At 38.1% G+C, this 19,006-nt stretch overlaps 1 protein-coding gene across 1 annotated transcript in view; it reads right to left on the reverse strand.

The window, feature by feature from the left end:
* Window positions 1–19,006, reverse strand: part of LOC135221698 (uncharacterized) — a gene marked incomplete at its 5' end in the record, with an annotated part of 209,763 nt that overhangs the window by 82,168 nt on the left and 108,589 nt on the right. The window contains 2 exon segments of the mRNA XM_064259438.1: window positions 3,725–8,728; window positions 12,389–12,564. Of these exon segments, the coding sequence (XP_064115508.1) occupies window positions 3,725–8,728; window positions 12,389–12,564 (5,180 nt within the window).

Genomic DNA, 19,006 nt, shown 5'->3' on the forward strand with positions numbered 1-19,006 from the left:
GAGGACCTCCTTCAGAAAGGAGCAATAGCGAGAGTCAACAGATTAAAATTTCAAGGTCGCTTATTCAGCGTTCCAAAGAAAGGCTCACAAAAAAGAAGGGTAATCTTAGACTTGTCCCGCTTAAACTTGGCCCATTCGCTGCGACAAGTTCAAAATGCTGACCATCTCCCAGGTGCGGACCTTACTTCCCCGTGGGGGCCGTCACCACCTCTATCGATCTTACAGACTCATATTATCATATCCCTATTGCAAGACACTTTCGCCCTTATCTGGGCTTCAAGATAGGAGATCAAGCATTCTCCTTCAAGGTAGTTCCCTTCGGTCTGAACGTGGCACCCAGGGTGTTCACAAAGTTGGCAGAAGTAGTCGTCCAACAACTGAGGTCTCAGGGGATAATGGTAGTAGCGTATCTCGACGATTGGTTGATTTGGGCTCCAACAGTCGAGGAATGTCACAAAGCCACACTGAAAGTAATCCAGTTCCTAGAGTATCTGGGTTCAAGATAAACAGGACAAAATCAAGACTCACTCCGGAGTCCAACTTTCAGTGGCTGGGCATTCAATGGAATCTATCCTCCCATACTCTGTCGATTCCATCAGCCAAGAGAAAGGAAATAGCGAAGTCAGTAAAGCAATTTCTAAAGCACAAATTTGCTTCAAGGAGAAGCCAGGAAAGAATCCTAGGTTCCCTCCAATTTGCCTCAGTGACAAACATCTTGATGAAAGCCAAACTGAAAGACCTAACCAGAATCTGGCGCTCACGAGCAAATGTCAGATCCAGGGACAAGTTGTCATCAGTCCCACAGATTCTACGGAATCGTCTACGCCCTTGGGCAAAAGTCAAGAACCTGTCAATATCAGTACCCCTTCAGTTTCCTCCTCCGGGGATTACCATCCACACAGACGCTTCATTAAGCGGCTGGGGAGGATATTCTCAGTTCAAGAAGGTTCAAGGAACCTGGTCACCCCAGTTCCGCCGGCTTCACATAAACGTACTAGAAGCGATGGCAGTGTTCTTGACTCTGAAAAGGTTACGTCCGCCAAAGAACTCCCACATAAAGCTAGTTCTGGACAGCGCAGTGGTAGTCCATTGCGTAAACAGGGAGGGGGGCTCCAAGTCACGCATCTGAATCATGTTCATGGTAGCCATCTTCTCCCCTGGCGGACAAGTTCAGTTGGCACCTCTCCTCCACCCATATAGCTGGAGTGAGAAACGTCATAGCAGATGCTCTATCCCGCTCAGTTCCTCTGGAGTCGAATGGTCACTGGACAACAGTTCGTTCCAATGGATTCTCCGGAGGGTTCCAGGGTCTACAAGTAGTCTATTCGCATCTCAAGCGAACCACAAACTCCCGTGTTATGTGGCCCCCAACCTGGACCCTCTGGCCTATGCCACGGATGCCCTGTCCATAGATTGGAACAACTGGGAGAAGATTTATGTCTTTCCTCCAGTGAATCTTCTCCTGAAGGTACTGAACAAACTCAGGACGTTCAAGGGTCAAGTAGCTCTAGTAGCCCCAGACTGGCCGAAGAGCAATTGGTCCCGCCCTCTGATTCTGGAACTGGGTCTTCGTCCTCTTCGAATTCCCAATCCCAGGCTCTCCCAGTCAGTACAAACGAAGACTGTGTTCGCTTCCTCAGGAATTCTCAAAACCCTAACTTTATGGACTTCATGAAGTTTGCGGCTAAAAAAGATGCAGATATTGATCCACGAAATATTCTTTTCTTGGAATCTGATAAAAGAGATTCAACTTTAAGACAGTATGATGCTGCAGTCAAAAAGTTGGCAACCTTCCTGAGAGAATCAGATATTAGAATCATGACAATCAATTCAGCTATATCCTTTTTCAGATCTTTATTTGAAAAAGGCTTAGCAGCTAGCACTATTACGACAAACAAGTCAGCCTTGAAGAAGATTTTTCAACTCGGCTTCAACATAGACTTGACAGACTCTTACTTCTCGTCTATTCCCAAGGCTTGTGCTAGACTTAGGCCTTCAGTGAGGCCTACGTCAGTATCGTGGTTCTTGAATGATGTTCTAAAGCTGGCTTCAGAAACAGACAATACGACATGTTCATTTATAATGCTCTTAAGAAAAACTCTATTTTTATTAAGCTTGGCTTCAGAGCTAGAATTTCAGAACTGTCGGCGTTATCCAGAGATCCGAATCATATAGAATTTCTTCCCACAGGGGAAGTTCTACTTTCTCCGGAACGTAGCTTTTTAGCAAAGAATGAGGATCCTTTGATGAGGTGGGAACCGTGGAAGGTTATACCCCTTCCACAAGATGTTTCTCTTTGTCCAGTATCGACCTTACGAGCCTTTCTGTCCAGGACATCCTCATCCTCGTCGGGTCCTCTCTTTAAGAGAGAAAAACAAAGTGGTACTTTATCTATTAAAGGTATCAGGCAACCAGATCCTGTACTTTATTAAGCAAGCCAACCCTGATTCCTTCCCTAAAGCTCATGATGTCAGGGCAGTTGCCACCTCAATTAACTATTTCCAACACATGAATTTTGATGATTTAAAAAAGTATACTGGATGGAAATCGCCGACAGTAATTTAAGCGTCATTACTTAAAGTCCATGGAAGCTCTGAAATTTTCAGCAGTTGCGGCGGGTAACATAGTTTCCCCCGACTCTGCTTAATCTTAAGAAAAAGTTGAAGATCCAGTTCTCCTTTCTACCTATCTCATTCAACAGTTTGTCTATACCTACCATGTTCATCTACGTCTACCTTGAGTCTTAGCTGCTCTTGTGATGGTACAGTGGGTGTCCCTTATTTTTTTGCTAGGGTCACCCACAATTGTTTGTATATTCTGATCTCTATGATGTGGTCCCTTATTTTTATATGCTAGGGTGACACATCTACATTTGCAATGGTTACGGGTTTTGTATACTAAGTCATATACATTTGTTTATTATATTATTCCCTAAGTTTGTTCACATTCAATTTATTATTATAATTGCTTTATTTACTTTGTACATATTAACTATACACAAATGTTAAGATCAACATATATTCCATGTAAGCCCTGTACATATATGTTAACTTTAAGTTAATTTTAAGGAATATTTTCTAACTAGTATAATTGTGTATATGTATATTTCTTAGCAATTATATTTCTTTATTTTATTTTAAGTTTTATTGAGACCTTATTTATTTATTTTCTTACAATCTTGTGCTAATTCTCTGGTACGATTTCACGCAGCGACACGAACTGAGCCCAGGAAAGGGATTTTGACGTAAGGAAAAATCTATTTCTGGGCGATTGGTTCGTGTCGCCCAGCGAACTCCCACCCTACCCATCCCTGCGCTCAGATTGTCTGCTAACTTCAGGATGGCCACCAGAGGCGCAGCAGTCGGCAGCATGGGATGGAGTAGTAGTAGTTGCTGCCCACTCTGTGGGTCGGCTCCCCTCTTGTGGGGGTTTTGTCGTAGGAGATTCCTATTGGTAAGTGGTTCGTGGTAGTGGTCTCACTCGCCCTAGTGTTCATACCGACGCCCTCTTAGAGGGTGAGCGAGTTAGTAGTACTGACCTTTTCTTTATTTTATTTATTCTCTGGTATGTGTTAGTGCATTTACCTTAGAAATAATGAATTAAAGGGATATTTCGCTGGGCGACACGAACCAATCGCCCAGAAATAGATTTTTCCTTACGTCAAAATCCCTTAATTATGTGGTCATTTCATTTCAAAATATTTTGTAACTAAAACATTCCATACCTGTTTCCCACATTTTGGGGTTGATGGTAACTTTTCTCTTGCCTTTCTTCCCTTTCTTTTGACAGATCCCTGTGAATCTTCACTATCAATTTCTGAACAATCTGTAGACATTCCTCTTCTTTCAGAATGATCCTCTGGATCTCCTTGATCTATATTCGACATTTCTTTTGTATTTTTTTTTTTAACAAAACATTGTGCTTTTTCATTTTCCACTATATGATCTGAAGTCTCTCCTTTATCATCCTCTGATGTCTCTCCCTTATCGTTGTTAGTACCTCTTTTGGATATGGCTGATGGCAACTTTTGTTTATCTTCTATTTGTAGCCCCTTAGATTTAGTATTTCCTTCTTGCTTTCTTGTATTACCAATGCTACCTGGGATTACGCTAAACCTTGATCTTGTTTTAGGATATGATTTTGCGGAAGATGGTTGTGATGTTGCTATGCTAGCTCTTCCTCTGCGTATTTCTGAATGGTTTCTAGGTTGCTCTATGACATTTTCTTTGACAATCTTTACATTATTGTCAATTCCATTTTTACTTTTCTTTGTTCTTCCTCCCCTTCTCAAAGTTGGCAATGAAAAACCTTCCGAAGTTTTAGAATCCTCATTCTCATTATTTCCCACAACCATCTCCCTATTCCTTTCATCCTCAGAATTTTGGTATCCAGAGTTAGTTCCTTTGAGCATTTCATTTTCCTCACAGAGAGATTTTTGAGAGTCAGGGTCAGGAGAAAATCTATTTGGCCCTCTTCGAGCACGTTTACTTGTTCTAACCTTGGAAAGGTTTTCAGATGCAGCTTTGTTTTCATCTTCATTGCTTGGACCTGCTTCTTTAAGAGCAGATTTACTCATTCGTGTTGTCTCTGGCTCACACTTCTTTCGTCCTCTAGTTGCAATCTTATTTGCATGACATTCATATGCTGAATCTGACTTCTCATCCATCATTTTATCTTCTGTAAGTGTTAATGTTCTTTCTAAACTTTCTTTGCTAACTAACAATGAAGACCTTGTCTTTGTTGTATTAATTTGTTCGTCTTTCAACTCAAGGTCAACTTTATCCACATTTCTGTTACTGTTTAGTATATCGGAACCAGCTACTGAACTTGCACTTACAACTGGTTTTTTAGCTCTGTATTCACTTTGACTATTATGCTTTGTTGAAGAGCCCTCCACTTTTTTAATTGGACCTACCTTATTCTGAAGCACTGTTGGCTTTCCTGATGCACATTCTGCTTTTTCTGAACTTCTTATATGAATATTACCTTCAGAGAAATCTTCCTTATTGTTCTGAATCTCAGCCTCACTGGGCATGACTCTACTTTTCCTACCTCGGCTTCTGCGAACACCTGAGATTTCCTTTTGCTCTTGAGAAATCTCTCTGTTACTTTCAATTCTTTTATCTGTCTTATTTTCTGGTCTTTGTTTCTCTGAAGATAATTCCTTTTGAGTTTCTGGTACTGGATTTACTGTTCTCCGTCTTGTATTTCTCCTCTCAGCTTTACTTGCCAATTGCTGGTTATTTTGATTATTGGAAATGGAGTATCTACAAGACGTATTACTCTGCTGTGCTTCATGAACATCATCTACTGTCACTTCTCTACAAGTATCAGTGGATGAGTTACTCTGCATAGTTGCACATTCTGAAACTTGCCTCTGTCTTCCAAACTTTTCTTCCTGTTTTACATTCTTTTCAGGTGAGAGTGTTGGCAGCTTTCCAGATGGTACTTCAGCTGTATAATTTTTTTCAAGGTCACAGGATTTCAATCTCTTTGAAGACTTATGATCCAGTTCCATTTCTGGTGCTTCTAACTTGGGGCTTTTACACCTACTTTCATCTCTCTTGGAGTTGTTGGCAAGCAGCTCTAGGGAACCTTGGGTGCGTTTTCTTGTTTTTCTACAGCTTATTTTCAAAGTTTTATCTGCATCATTATCACTACCTGATGTATCAGCAGTTATTTGCATATTTGAACATTGCTGTTTGTCTGGTAATCTCTTATCATCAATGGGACACGTTTTATTTTCTAACACTGAGATACCCGCAATTTTCCTAGTATTCAACTTAGATCTAGTAATTCTCTGTTTTTCTGGTTTCTTTTCATTTTTTTTAGCTGCTCGATTGCATCTCTTTTTATTAGGAGACTCTTCGATGTCAGAATAATTATGGATATTCCTGCCTTCTTTACTACTTGCGAATTTCCGTTTAGCCTTACTAAGTGCTGCTACACTGCCTGCCTCTTCCTCAGTGGATGCTGAAGATTGTGTATTTACTTTTTCATTGGGAGTCAAGTCAAATATCTTTTGTGAAACATTAAAGCTATCTTCTTCACTATCACTATCACTTGACAATGGAAAGGATGTTTCTTTACTTCTTTCTGATTTAACATCTACGTTGCTAATACCTTTAAACACTGAGCTTTCATTAACCTGAGTTTCATCTTGAGAGTCAAGTAAGCAAACATCTAGAGCCAACATTTCTTCTGTTTCATTTGAATTCTGCATAACTTCCTCCTGGAGTGTACTGGTAACTGTGATGCTTTGTTTAGAAGATATGTTTTGAATATTCATGTTTGACTCAATATCATCTACAAGTTTGGCTGTTGATGAGCTTTCCGTTTTTTCAACTGACAATTTACCTGCATGTGATGAATCTTCAGTTAATATACCACCATCATGAGTCAGTTTAACAGAACTACACTGACCACCAACTTCATTCAAATTTTTGACAGCGGAAAGTTCATCTTCAACATCAGTACTTTCATCAGAGTGGTAATTTTCAATATTAGAAAGTTCCTTTTTATTGTTCTCATCACAAGCTATTAAGTTGCTTTCTTCCACTTTTGTTAATTCCAGCTTTGAGTTTGTAGTAGTATCTTCATCCTTTAATGTATCATCATTCAGCAAAGTCTCAGAAGCAACTGAGTCAGCATCACTGGCATGGTCCCATGCAATATCCTTTCTTTCCTTCATTTTTCCTAGTGACTGCTCTAGAACACGTGTATTATCCACACCAATAAATCCATCGAAACTTATATCCTGAGTTGCATCTTCATCAATATTTTCCATATGCCCTTTTTCAGTTGCTTGTAACTTCACACTTTCTGTCATATTTAGGTCCTTTTGTGTGCAGCTACTTTCAACACTTGAAACATTTATGTAAGGCTGTGTTGGAGCCTCAGTGATAATGTCATCTTTGCTTGGTAAACTGGTTTTGTCAGTGGACTCCATATTCATACTAAGATTTCCGTTAGAGTCTGCAAATGGCTGAGTTGGCAAATGACCACCATCATCCAGGTCTACAGAACTTCTGCATGTTTTTTCCTCTGTGGTAAAAGGCTTTGCACCAGCTCTATTTAATAATGGTTTTGGAGAATCTGAGGAGAGATTGCAATCAGAATACAGCTGAGTTGCTGGTAATTCATGACTAGTTGCAGCTTCCTCTGTATTGTCCACCATTGAAACTGTACTATACAACTGTGTTGGAGGCAGACTGTCATTTAACATACTCTTAGGAGTTTTAAGAGCACTTTCACTACAATTGAAATATTGAGCTGGTGCAAATTTATCATCATCCACTGACTCTATAGTCTTTTTGGAAGCATAGTGTCCCTCAAATACTTGAGTGGGTGGCAAACCATCATCATTGTCAACTAATCTTTTTGGGGTTTTTGCTGCTGATTTACGAGGATTAAATATCTGTGTTGGAGTTAATTCCTCATCGTTTACATCATTACCTTTTGAAGGTGTTTGGAATACAGCATTTATTATTCTTGACTTCTTGCCATCTTCATCATTGCTCCTTGATACCTTCACTGACTTTTCACTGGGATCAAACAACTGTGTGGCCAAAAGATCATCATCATCATCACTATCAGCCAATAAAGGAGATTCCTTGCTGGACTTAGTTGCATCAAAAAGCTGAGTAGGAAGTAAATCCTCTTCATCCACATTTTCTTCATCACCAGCTAACTTTTCTTTTGGTGTTTCATCTTTGTCACTACAATGCACTGTTGTTTTCATTATCTCAAGTCTGGTTTTACTATTCTCTTCGACTAAACTGCTTCCAGGTTTTTCCTTTGAATCTAGAGATTCTTCCTCAAAGACCTGTGTTGGGGCATCAAAAAAGTCATTAACTTTGTCTTTTTCATCCATGAATGGCTGAGTAGGTTGATCTAAAATATTGTCATTATTGTTACTACTGTCTCTGTCAGCAATTTTATTTGAATTTCCATAATTTTTAAGGACATCAGCTGACACTTTGCCCCTTGAAAACAACTTTGTTGGTTGACTGGACATATTGTTAACATCATTATCACGGTCACTAGCAGAATTCTTCATATCTTCTCTGTCTTTTATATTATTGTTTTCACCAACTTTGTCATTACTAAATAGCTGTGTTGGTACATCATATACATCATCCTCATCAGGTACAGTCTGTTTGCTTTTACTACACTCCCCGTAAGGCTGAGTGGGTGCCAAAAGGTACTCTTCAAATAAGTCATCATCAACTTTGCTAGCTCTTTGATTACCTGAAATCCTCTTCTTGCTTTTTGGTGCTAAGGTTGCAGGTTTCTTGAATACAGAGTCACTTTCATCGTCAAAAAAGAGCTGAGTAGGAACATAGTCATCATCCTCATCTCTTGAAGTTGAAAGTGATTGTTTTTCAATATTATCATCAAATGCATCTAACACATCTTGAGTATCATCAGCATTATCTTTACTTGTTTGATGATCTGTACCTGTAAACAACTGTGTTGGCTGAAAACAAAGATCTTCATCATCTTTGTCTTTCTTTGCTGTATAAGATTTTTTGGCTGTACTTGTCACATCATCCACTGAGTCATCAAACAGCTGGGTAGCAATATCTTCATCTAGGTCAGTGCTTGCATCACTGTTGTAGTCCACCTCACCTTTATTTTCAGTCGTTTTATTCAATTTTTCTTTCAAAGCCTTGTTTGTTGGTTGTGATGACTCAAAGAAGAAACTATCATTATCAGATGTCACATCCTGAAATAAGATTTTTTTTTTATAATTGATGTAAACCCAGATTAGATGATATTCTAGAATTCAGATAGTATGAATAAAAAGCTGAAAAAGACTATATGATATATCAACATTTAAATTATTTATATTCAGTAATATCTGATGTGAATTCAAATTGGAAGCTCTAGAATTTAGGTAAGACATAAAAAGCTGATACATATGCATCTAAACTATTTCAAGAGACTTTATTGTTTCCTTATATACAAACCAATATCTTACAGTTTTCTCTTGAAATCTGCAAGTTTTGAACACATAATTTTCATCAGTAATTAAATGGAATACAGCAGCGCACCGAGATAACAGACCATGGTATATTATACTTCTGGATATATCAGTGCAAAATGGAAATATCCACTTGAGGGTTTTTGCCTCCGAACCTAGCACCAAATATCTAATTAGTATCGTACAATAAAAAACAAACATAACGAATATGCATGTTTTCCAAGGTTCTTTTAAAACGTTATGCTTCACTTCACTCTCCAATAAGTATTATACAGTCAAACCATAAACTTCGTATACCCTGGTTCTTGTAAGATTCGGTTTTTGTACACTGGGAAACACTACTGCTAGGGCCCACCTCATGACTAGGTCCCATACTGAACACCCAAACAAAGCACCCTATGTTCTCTCGTGACCCATTCAGCCTTTGTTCATTGTTTTTTGTGCTTTTTTGAGCTTTTTTATTTGAGGGCAACTGTTAAATAAGCCATCATAAGGCCAAAGAAAGTTCAAGTGCCAGCCCTTCTGTAAAAACAGACAAGAAACACCATAGAATTTAATTAAGAAAGAACTTGTAACAAAATGTTTGAGGCAATAATTTGTGACAAGGCAAGGATATTGTACGCCAATCTCAGTAAGAAAATGCCTACAAGAGCTGCTGTTAGTGAATCTAAGGCCAGCAGAGGCTGGTCTGAAAAATTAAAAAAGCGAACGGTCATACATAAGGTGCCTACTTCAGTGATAGAGGACATGCTTGCAGAGTGGAGTAACATGAAATAAGAAATAAGAAAGATGTAATAATGTTTAATAACAATGCCTTTGTTTACAGAAACAAATCTCTGGACACTTTTGTTGTGCGACAGGGGCCCAGTGACTTTCAAGCTGATCCTCGTGCACCATAAAAAACAAAGAAGGGAAGTAATCCCAGATAGTGCTAATAAAAAAATAAAAAACAGAGAAGTAACCGCAGACAGGTCCTTGATACCTGAAGTCCTTTTGAAGGGAGATTCCCCTCCCAAACAATAACCTCTCCTCCTCCCTCTCCCCTCCTCTCTGTCTTCCATATGCTAAACATGTCTTCCATAAAGGTAAGAGTGGTGTTAAATAGTTATTTATCCATTTCATTAGTCATTTATATTTATTTCTCATTGTTTTCTGAATGTAAAACTTTTTATTCTTTATAAAAAGTATTTAAAAAAAAAATTTTTTTGGGTGTCTGGAATGCATCAATAGGATTTACATTATTAACCCTTAAACGCCTATTGGACGTATTATACGTCGACAAAAATTGTCTGTTGGGTGCTTAATTGACGTATAATACGTTGACACAAAAAAGTATTTTTAAATATTCGAGGAAAAATAGTTATAGGCCTACTTGGCATAAAATTTTGAATGACAAGGTAATTTGTCATTATATGACGTGTTTTTAGTCGAAATATGAATTTAATACGTTTCGTTGTGAACTAATTTTTTTTTTGTGTTAACATATTACATTGTGGGCAAGTTTATTGTGTAAAAAAAAATCATGTGATTCCAAAATATTGTTGTATTTGTATTCATTGCCAACCCCATCGTAAAATTAAATTATCATAAGACGAATTATTGTAACCTGAACACTACCTGTAGATGGTGTAGCCTCCTCCCTTCTTGGGAAGATAATTGGAACCTGAGGTACACTTGAACTAGCCACAGGGAGAGCGATCGCAGGAGAGGGAGAAGACGAATACAGTCAAGGAGAAGAAAACCCTTCCCAAGAAGGTTCTTGAGAAGAGTTGAAACTGTGATGTTCCTTCTTCCTATAAAACACTCCACTGCGACTTAGGCCAGGAACAACATTCTGGGCAGGGATTGGTTATTGTACAAAAATTAGCTCTGAACCTCCTGCATGTCGTATGAGGATCTGTGATCACTGACGCTAGAAACCTTGAGCACGGAAATCCCTGAATACCCGGGCACATGCGTCGATGAGGTCGTGAAGACTTGGAAGAATCCATAATAAACAGAACAATCACACACAAACCCAGTGAAAAGGAAAGACAAAACAAATGGCTGGAAGGAGACCAAACATGATAGTGGTTACTCTCCAAGGTGGTTAAAGAAAAGACTGAAGCATCACGAGGTACGTTGCGCGATCTCTGACCAGCTATCACCTCATACGCGCAGGAGTTGCCAAATCTCACCGATTCCTTGCTTTACAATCTTTGATTGTTTTAACCGGTTACCAGCTGACGCTTGGAAAGTTATTCTATTGTTAAGACCGAAGGTTTGTTCCGCAAATGAACGAACAAGAAGCATAGAAGTGCAAAGAAGATAGACAAAGTTGACTTTGTTTATGGAACTCACATGATATCTTCAGCATTAACCGAAACCACTTATCTATTAATTAATTATCTTTATTAATAATTATCATTCAGAAGATGAACTCTGTTCACATGGAACAAGCCCACTGAGGCCATTCTCTTAAAATTCAAACTTCCCAAGAATATCGTGCTCATTATATAGACGTAAAAGAAAGTAATACATACATAAAGAAGAAAGCAGCTATTCGAAAAAAAGTAAATTAACAAATTAATAAATACTAAACCGATAAAAATTCAAGTAAATACTAGAATTGCTCCATATTAGTAATGTACCACATCTTCGCTTGAGGTTTTGAGGTTCCAATTCCACTGTATCTTCAGGGAGACTTGTTCCACAGTGCAACAGTGAGAAGAATAAAAGGTCCAATTTAGCCACATCTCACAATCAGTTGCAAGTATGCTGGGGCATGGTATACAAGCTGTGCTAGATCACAAACAAATACACACACAGCAACCCTAATATAAAATTAGTAACTAAAAAGAATGAAATGACATGGCTACAAGAATCACATGAGAAAAACTAAATTAATTTACTAAAGAAATAATTGCAGAGCAAAATGCTTAGTCAGAGTCTATGTAGAAGCAGCCACAGAACAGGCTTGTGAAAAGTATGTTTAACATTATTTAATAATGCTCAACATTAATAAAAAAAAAACTGCACACATAGAAAATGGCCACAACAATAGAGTAAATAATGCAAATGACAGAATGAGGGTGAAAAAGTACAACAGCATAATCTCAAAGAGCAACATGGTGAACACTTCACACAGAAAGATTAATAGTCAATGCAGCATCATATGAGGATCTGGCCATGTGCAATGGGCCTCTCAATCTTCAATAGTACAAATTGGTATTACTGAAGCAGCACTATATGGAAAAGTACAGCAGTCTATTATCAATGGGGTTGAGGTGACAAAAAGTATAAAACTTCTGTAATGAATATTTCTGTTTATGGTAAGACCCTTTTTATAGAAAACAATAATTAGAATTTGTATTTGTGTGGGGAAACACTTACAATGCTTAATGTGAATATGAAAAGTATTACCTTTAAGACAGATACACTCCCTGGTGTTTCTGAAATAGAAGAGGCCTTTCTTCCCTGAAGAGGAGTACTTTGGGAGGTAGATGGGGATTCTGGTATAAAAGTTTTATGAAAACCAGATGGTGAGAACTCTATCCCAGACAAACGTTTCTTATCTTCTTGAGTTTCTGGAACAAAGGCTTAAAAAAATACTATTAGTCAATTGAAAATATATACATTAATAACCTGCCTCTACCCCTAATCCTCCACGTAGTTAATACTATCCCGAATTATTAAACAGACTTTACACACAAATAAGAAGCTCTTAAAGGGCAAAACAACACCATGAGGCCCCATTATACAAAAAAGTACTTCATTCTACCTTATTCGCTTAAAATTCTTACCACCTATTATACAGCTAAAATAGAGAGAGAAAAATAAGTTGGGGAAATAATATTCGCCCTTTAAGTTCATAAATTTTGCTGTTGAATTTTTTTTTTTTTGAATCTTTGAAAAAAAAAAAAAAAAAAAAAAAAAAAAAAAAAAAAAAGTTGCACTCAATCATTTTCCACACCTGTCATTATAGATACAGGCAGTCCCCAGTTATCGGCGATCCGGTTTTAAGGCACTTGTCTAGCAACAAAATTGGTGATTTATGGTGCCACAATGGGCTGAGTTTTGGTTATTGGCGCCATGAGATGTTGATAACAGAGTTATGGCACCATAACATACTTAACAAAGGCGCCATTAACCGGTTATCAACGCCATAGATCGCCGTTTTGGTTAATGGCAGTTTTCACTCATCAGCACCCCACCGAGAATGTAACACCCCAGATAACCGGGACTGGCTGTATGTAATTATTAGGGATGCACCAATACCGATACCGGCATTTATAGCCATTACCAATACCAATACCTGTTACCTCCATATTACTGTTATTTAGGAGAATATACAGTGGTACCTCGAGATACGAAATTAATCCGTTCCGAGGCGGCCTTCGTATAATGAGTTTTTCGTATCTTGGAACACATTTTACATGTAAATTGGCTAATCCGTTCCAAGCCCTCCAAAAACACCCCATTAAATTATATAATAAAGCTAAATTGACCTTTAAACAATGAAATACTACAACAATTTGGACCATTCAATACCTAAATTAAGAATAAAAATCCAAAACCTGTAAATAAAGTGTATATTAGTGTACAAGAAAATATTATTACTGTAACGTAAAATGTGGAAGCTTACCTTTCGAGTGAGGCTATCTCCGATAGTGCGGCAGAGGAGGAGGAGGACAAACGGCAGATAACGTACGTACGTACGTACACTTAACTTTACGAAAACATAAAAAATTTAAGGAAAACTATAAAACTAAAATTTAAGAAACACCTTAACAAAACTGTAACACTTAACTTACAAAAATCTAGAAATTACGTAAAAAAAATTTTTTATTTTTTTTTATTTTTAACTTTTTTTTTTAACTTTTACGTACGCTTTTCTCTCTCTCTCTCTCTCTCTCTCTCTCTCTCTCTCCTCTCTCTCTCTCTCTCTCTCTCTCTCTCCAGAATTTCAACTTCATTACCACTTTCAACGTTCTTTTTTTCATCACTTGGTTCTTCCTTTTTGCTTTCAACTTTCTGTTTTTTATCACTTGGTTCTTCCTTTTTGCTTTCAACTTTCTGTTTTTATCACTTGGTTCTTCCTTTTTGCTTACTCCTGCTAATGCTGAAGGCCTCTTTAAAAAATAACGATCCAAGGAAGATTGCTTCTGCCTACTTTTCACAATGTTCCTGAAACGACTCAGGCAAACGTCATCTAACTGCGCCAGCATACGACCTGTGTGAGCCTTTTCGGGGGTGTCTTTTTTCGATAAACGATTGCACTTCATGAAAAGCACCTAGAATATCCTTAATTTCTCCCGTTGTCATAGGCTCCTCCTCTTCCTTGCCGCTGCTAGAGAACTCCTCTTGAACGATGTTAAGTTGCATGGCCTCCAACTCCTTCAGGTCATCTGTCGTAAGCTCCTCTTGGTGCTCCTCGAGAAGGTCGTTGATGTCGTCCTCGTCGACGACCAGCCCCATGGACTTGCCAAGTGCAACGATCTCTACAAGATCTGGTTCCAAAACAGTTTCGGGATCGTCAACTGTTTCTGACTCTGCAGCACCAGCTTCGCCCACGTCGAATCCCTCAAAGTCTCTGGCGGATACGGCATCAGGCCAGAGTTTCCTCCACGAGGAATGCAAGGTTCGCCTCGAAACCTCCTGCCAAGCTAGGTCAATGAGTCGGACGCAAATGACGATGTTGAAATGCTCCTTCCAAAATTGACGCAAGGTGAGGTTTGTGGTATCAGTGATGTCGAAACATCTCTTGAAAAGATGTTTCGTGTACAGCTTCTTAAAGTTCGCTATCACATGCTGGTCCATGGGCTGGAGGAGAGGGGTGGTGTTGGGCGGAAGAAAAAGAATCTTAACGAAGGAATACTCCGCTAGGATATCTTCCTCGAGGCAAGGAGGGTGGGGAGGGGCATTGTCCAACAACAGCAGACATTTCAGGGGGAGGTGCTTCTCTTGCAAAAAAACTTTTCACAGTCGGGCCGAAACACAGATTTACCCACTCGGTGAACAAAAGCCTCATTACCCAGGCTTTTGCATTAGCCCTCCACATCACTGGAAGCTTCTCCTTCAACACTTTGTGGGCCTTGAAGGCTCGAGGAGTCTCGGAGTGATACACCAGTAGGGGCTTCACCTTGCAATCCCCACTGGCGTTTGAACAAAGTGCGAGCGTAAGCCTGTCTTTCATAGGCTTATGCCCGGGTAGCTTCTTCTCTTCCTCCGTGATGTACGTCCGACGAGGCATTTTTTTCCAAAAAAGGCCAGTCTCATCACAGTTGAAAACCTGCTGAGAACTGTAGCCTTCCTTGGTCATCATCTCGTCGAAAGTCTTCTTAAATGCTTCGGCCGCTTTCGTGTCCGAGCTGGCAGCCTCCCCATGACGCACCACCGAATGGATGCCAGTCCATTTACGGAATTTCTCGATCCAGCCATGCGAAGCCTTGAACTCTGGGGTTGGCGTTGAAGTCTCTTCCCCTCCCTCGTCTTCCGCCTGCGCAATCAAATCGCCGAAAATAGCACTGGCCTTGTGAGCGATTGCTGTCTCTGTTACTGTATCGCCAGCGATTTCTTCGTCTTTTATCCAGATGAGGAGCAGCCGTTCCATCTCGTCGTGCACATGGCTCCTCTTGCTGGACAAAATAGTGATGCCCTTTGATGGTGTAGTTGCTTTGATGACATCCTTCTGTTTAAGGATGGTGCCTATTGTCGACGGATTACGGCCGTATTCCTTTGCGATCACACTCAATCGCATACCAGCTTCGTACTTCTTTATGATCTCCATCTTTGTCTCCAGAGACAGGATGCGCTTCTTTCCGTGAATTTCAACTTTCTTGGGACCCATGACTACGTTAATTTACGTAAAGTTACACAAATACGTAATAATACAGTCTTCGCACAACACGATAATATGTACTGCAACGAAATCACTAACGAATATACGTTACTAAACTAAATTGTTGGAGCGAACGAATGCCGAATGCGTACGGTAAAGTTTCGGGTGCGAAGTGGCCGAGCTAAAGGACGCCAACACGTAGTACGTATGTATAGAAGATGCATGATGGGAGGGATGCTGTCCAATCAGAGAGAAGGATCTCATGGCTTGGCTAGCATCAGGAAACCAATGGAGAAGCAGGAGGATGGTGGCGAGTCTACGATAACTAAGATGGCGGCGTGCGGCGCAAGTTTCAAAATTGTTATGGGGCGAATCTCGGACTTTCAGAAACCTTTCGTATCTTGAAAACTTTTTGTATGTAGAGCAGTAAAATTTTTCGTCTTTGCTTTCGTAACTTGGATTTTTCGTAAGTTGAGCCTTTCGTATCTCGAGGTACTACTGTACATTGTTAATAAAATCATTCTTGTTCTCTGGTTATTGTATAGGAAAGGTTCAAAGTTGAAAGGTCATATAATGAGGTTATATGAACAATTTCAAAAGTTCAAATTTCATTGAGAAAGAACATCAAGTATATCTATTTACTATTTAATCCCTTTATTACTGGATACAGTCTGGCTTATATTATGGCTACCATTAGAAGACTGTAAACAATTTAGGTATGTAGTGCTTACTCAAACTCATGGAGTGACGGAGCAATCTGAAATCACTAATATATACTTTTATCCTGATTTTTAATTTATAAATTGGTTAGAAACAATTAACAGACTCATTCATTTAGATTATGAAGGTTCTGATAATGGAGGGGTTAATCCTTTACCTCATTGCAATACATAATATTGTTTTTATTAAGAAATCCCAAGAAAAATGAGATATCGGTGCACAAATACAAATAAGATTATGAAAGGGCCGTTTATCTCTCTGTAAAGAAAAACAAAACATTCAACTCAAAATAAAGCACAAATCCCTTTGCAAGTTCCAACTCATACTGGACTTGGACCATCTGAACTAAGTTAAACTTATAATTTTATTAAAGATAATATTCAATATAATTACGTATCCTATAAATGAAAAGAGGTACAGAAAATTAATATTATGCCAGCCTAGAAGTATTTTTAATTCCTATACCACTACCACAAAAACTAGCCAATACCACAGATACTGATACTTGGGGCACATCCCTAGTTATTAAACAAGCTGTAAAAGTTTCACTGAGTTTGGTTCAGTCATCATGCATTTATTTTTGAAAAAAAGTAAGTTTTGTGAATAGAGCTGTGCCCTCTCTTGACTTATATGTTACATAAAATTTGCATTTATGGGGAGTGCCTGTGCCATAAGGCCTCATTATGAAGTATAAATGGATTTCTACCTAATGATTGAAAGTTATTTCCTTCTAATTTTTAGCACTTACTCTATAATGATATGGAATAATAATTTTTAGCACTTACTCTATAATGATATGGAATAATAATTTTTAGCACTTACTCTATAATAATATGGAATAAAAACAAGTCTTGTTTCAGTCTTCTTGGATATTGAAGCATTTTGTTTTAGAAATAAAAAAATTTCAGGAAACAGAAAAAGAGCAATATTTCTTGACTCAAAAATGAAAATAATGACAAATATTTAGATTCCTGAAGCTAGGGATCCCTAATGTTTATTTATAGTAAAACAGTCCAAAATAGTTTATATCTCAAACTTGACCCAATGAAGGACCATTCATAAACTCTTACATTTTTTTACATCTGTCGTTCACAGTGCCATACAAGCGATGAACAAAACTAGACATGAATCAATCTAGACATTCTTTTTTAACAATAATGTTTCTAGATATGCTTATTTATGCATAAAACACTCCAAAACAGTGAATAACTTCCATAATCCTATCCTGAATCATTCATACAGATGTTTTTTACAAGTCTTTTTCACAATTTGTGGTTCAGTGTCACATAAGCGATGAACATAACTGTCAAAAATTCATACATATGTTTTTTAAAAGTCTTCTTCAAAATTTATGGTTCAGTGTCATATAAGCGATAAAGAAAACTGTCAAAAAACCAATCTAAACAGTTATTTAGCATAATTGACATGAAACAGTTGAAAAATGTACCTAAAATTAGAAAATTGCTCAAAATTCGGGGATCAGTGTACCCATTAACCCTTTAACGCCAATTGGACGTATTAAACGTCGATATAAATTGTCTGTTGGGTGCCGATTGGACGTATGGTACGTCGATATAAAAAAAGTTTTTTTAAAAATTTGTGGAAAAATAGTTATAGGCCTACTAGGCGAAAACTTTTGAATCACGCGCCTTGGGGGATGCTGGGAGCTCACGGATCAAGGCATTGTTTTGTTTAAAATCGTTACCCAGGCGTGCAAGCATGAATTTCTTTCTTCTCGCACTAAAAAATATCAGCGACACATCTCAGAAATTATTTTGTCACTGACATAATTTTTGCACCATTTTATATTTGCCATTACATAAAGTTGTATATATGAAAATGTGCGCAATTTCATGTAGAATACAACAAAAAACCACTCATGGTTGTAGCTTTTATCAGTTTTGGAATATTTTCATAAAAATAACATTAAGTGCCAAAATTTCAACCTTCGGCCAACTTTTACTCTACCGAAATGGTCGAAAAACGCAATTGTAAGCTAAAACTCTTATATTCTAGTAATATTCTATCGTTTACCTTCATTTTGCAACAAATTGGAAGTCTCTAGCACAATATTTCGATTTACGGTGAATTTATGAGAAAAAAAAATCCTTACATACACGTGGTAACTCTTCCGAAAAAAATCAGACATTTTTTCATCCGATTGTCGTAATGTTTGCACCATTTTAAATTAGCCGTTACATAAAGTTTTATATATGAAATATGTGCAATTTCCTGTAGCATACAACTAAAAAAAACCCATGGTTATAGCTTTTATCAGTTTTGAAATATTTTCATATAAATAACGATAAGTGCCAAAATATCAACCTTCGGTCAACTTTGACTCGACCGAAATGGTAAAAAAACACAATTGTAAGCTAAAACTCTTACATTCTAGTAATATTCAATCATTTACCTTTATTTTGCAACAAATGGAAGTCTCTAGCACAATATTTCGATTTATGGTGAATTTATGGAGAAAA

The sequence above is a fragment of the Macrobrachium nipponense genome, chromosome 3, assembly GCF_015104395.2.
Source record: "Macrobrachium nipponense isolate FS-2020 chromosome 3, ASM1510439v2, whole genome shotgun sequence".
Classification (NCBI taxonomy): Eukaryota; Metazoa; Arthropoda; class Malacostraca; order Decapoda; family Palaemonidae; genus Macrobrachium; species Macrobrachium nipponense.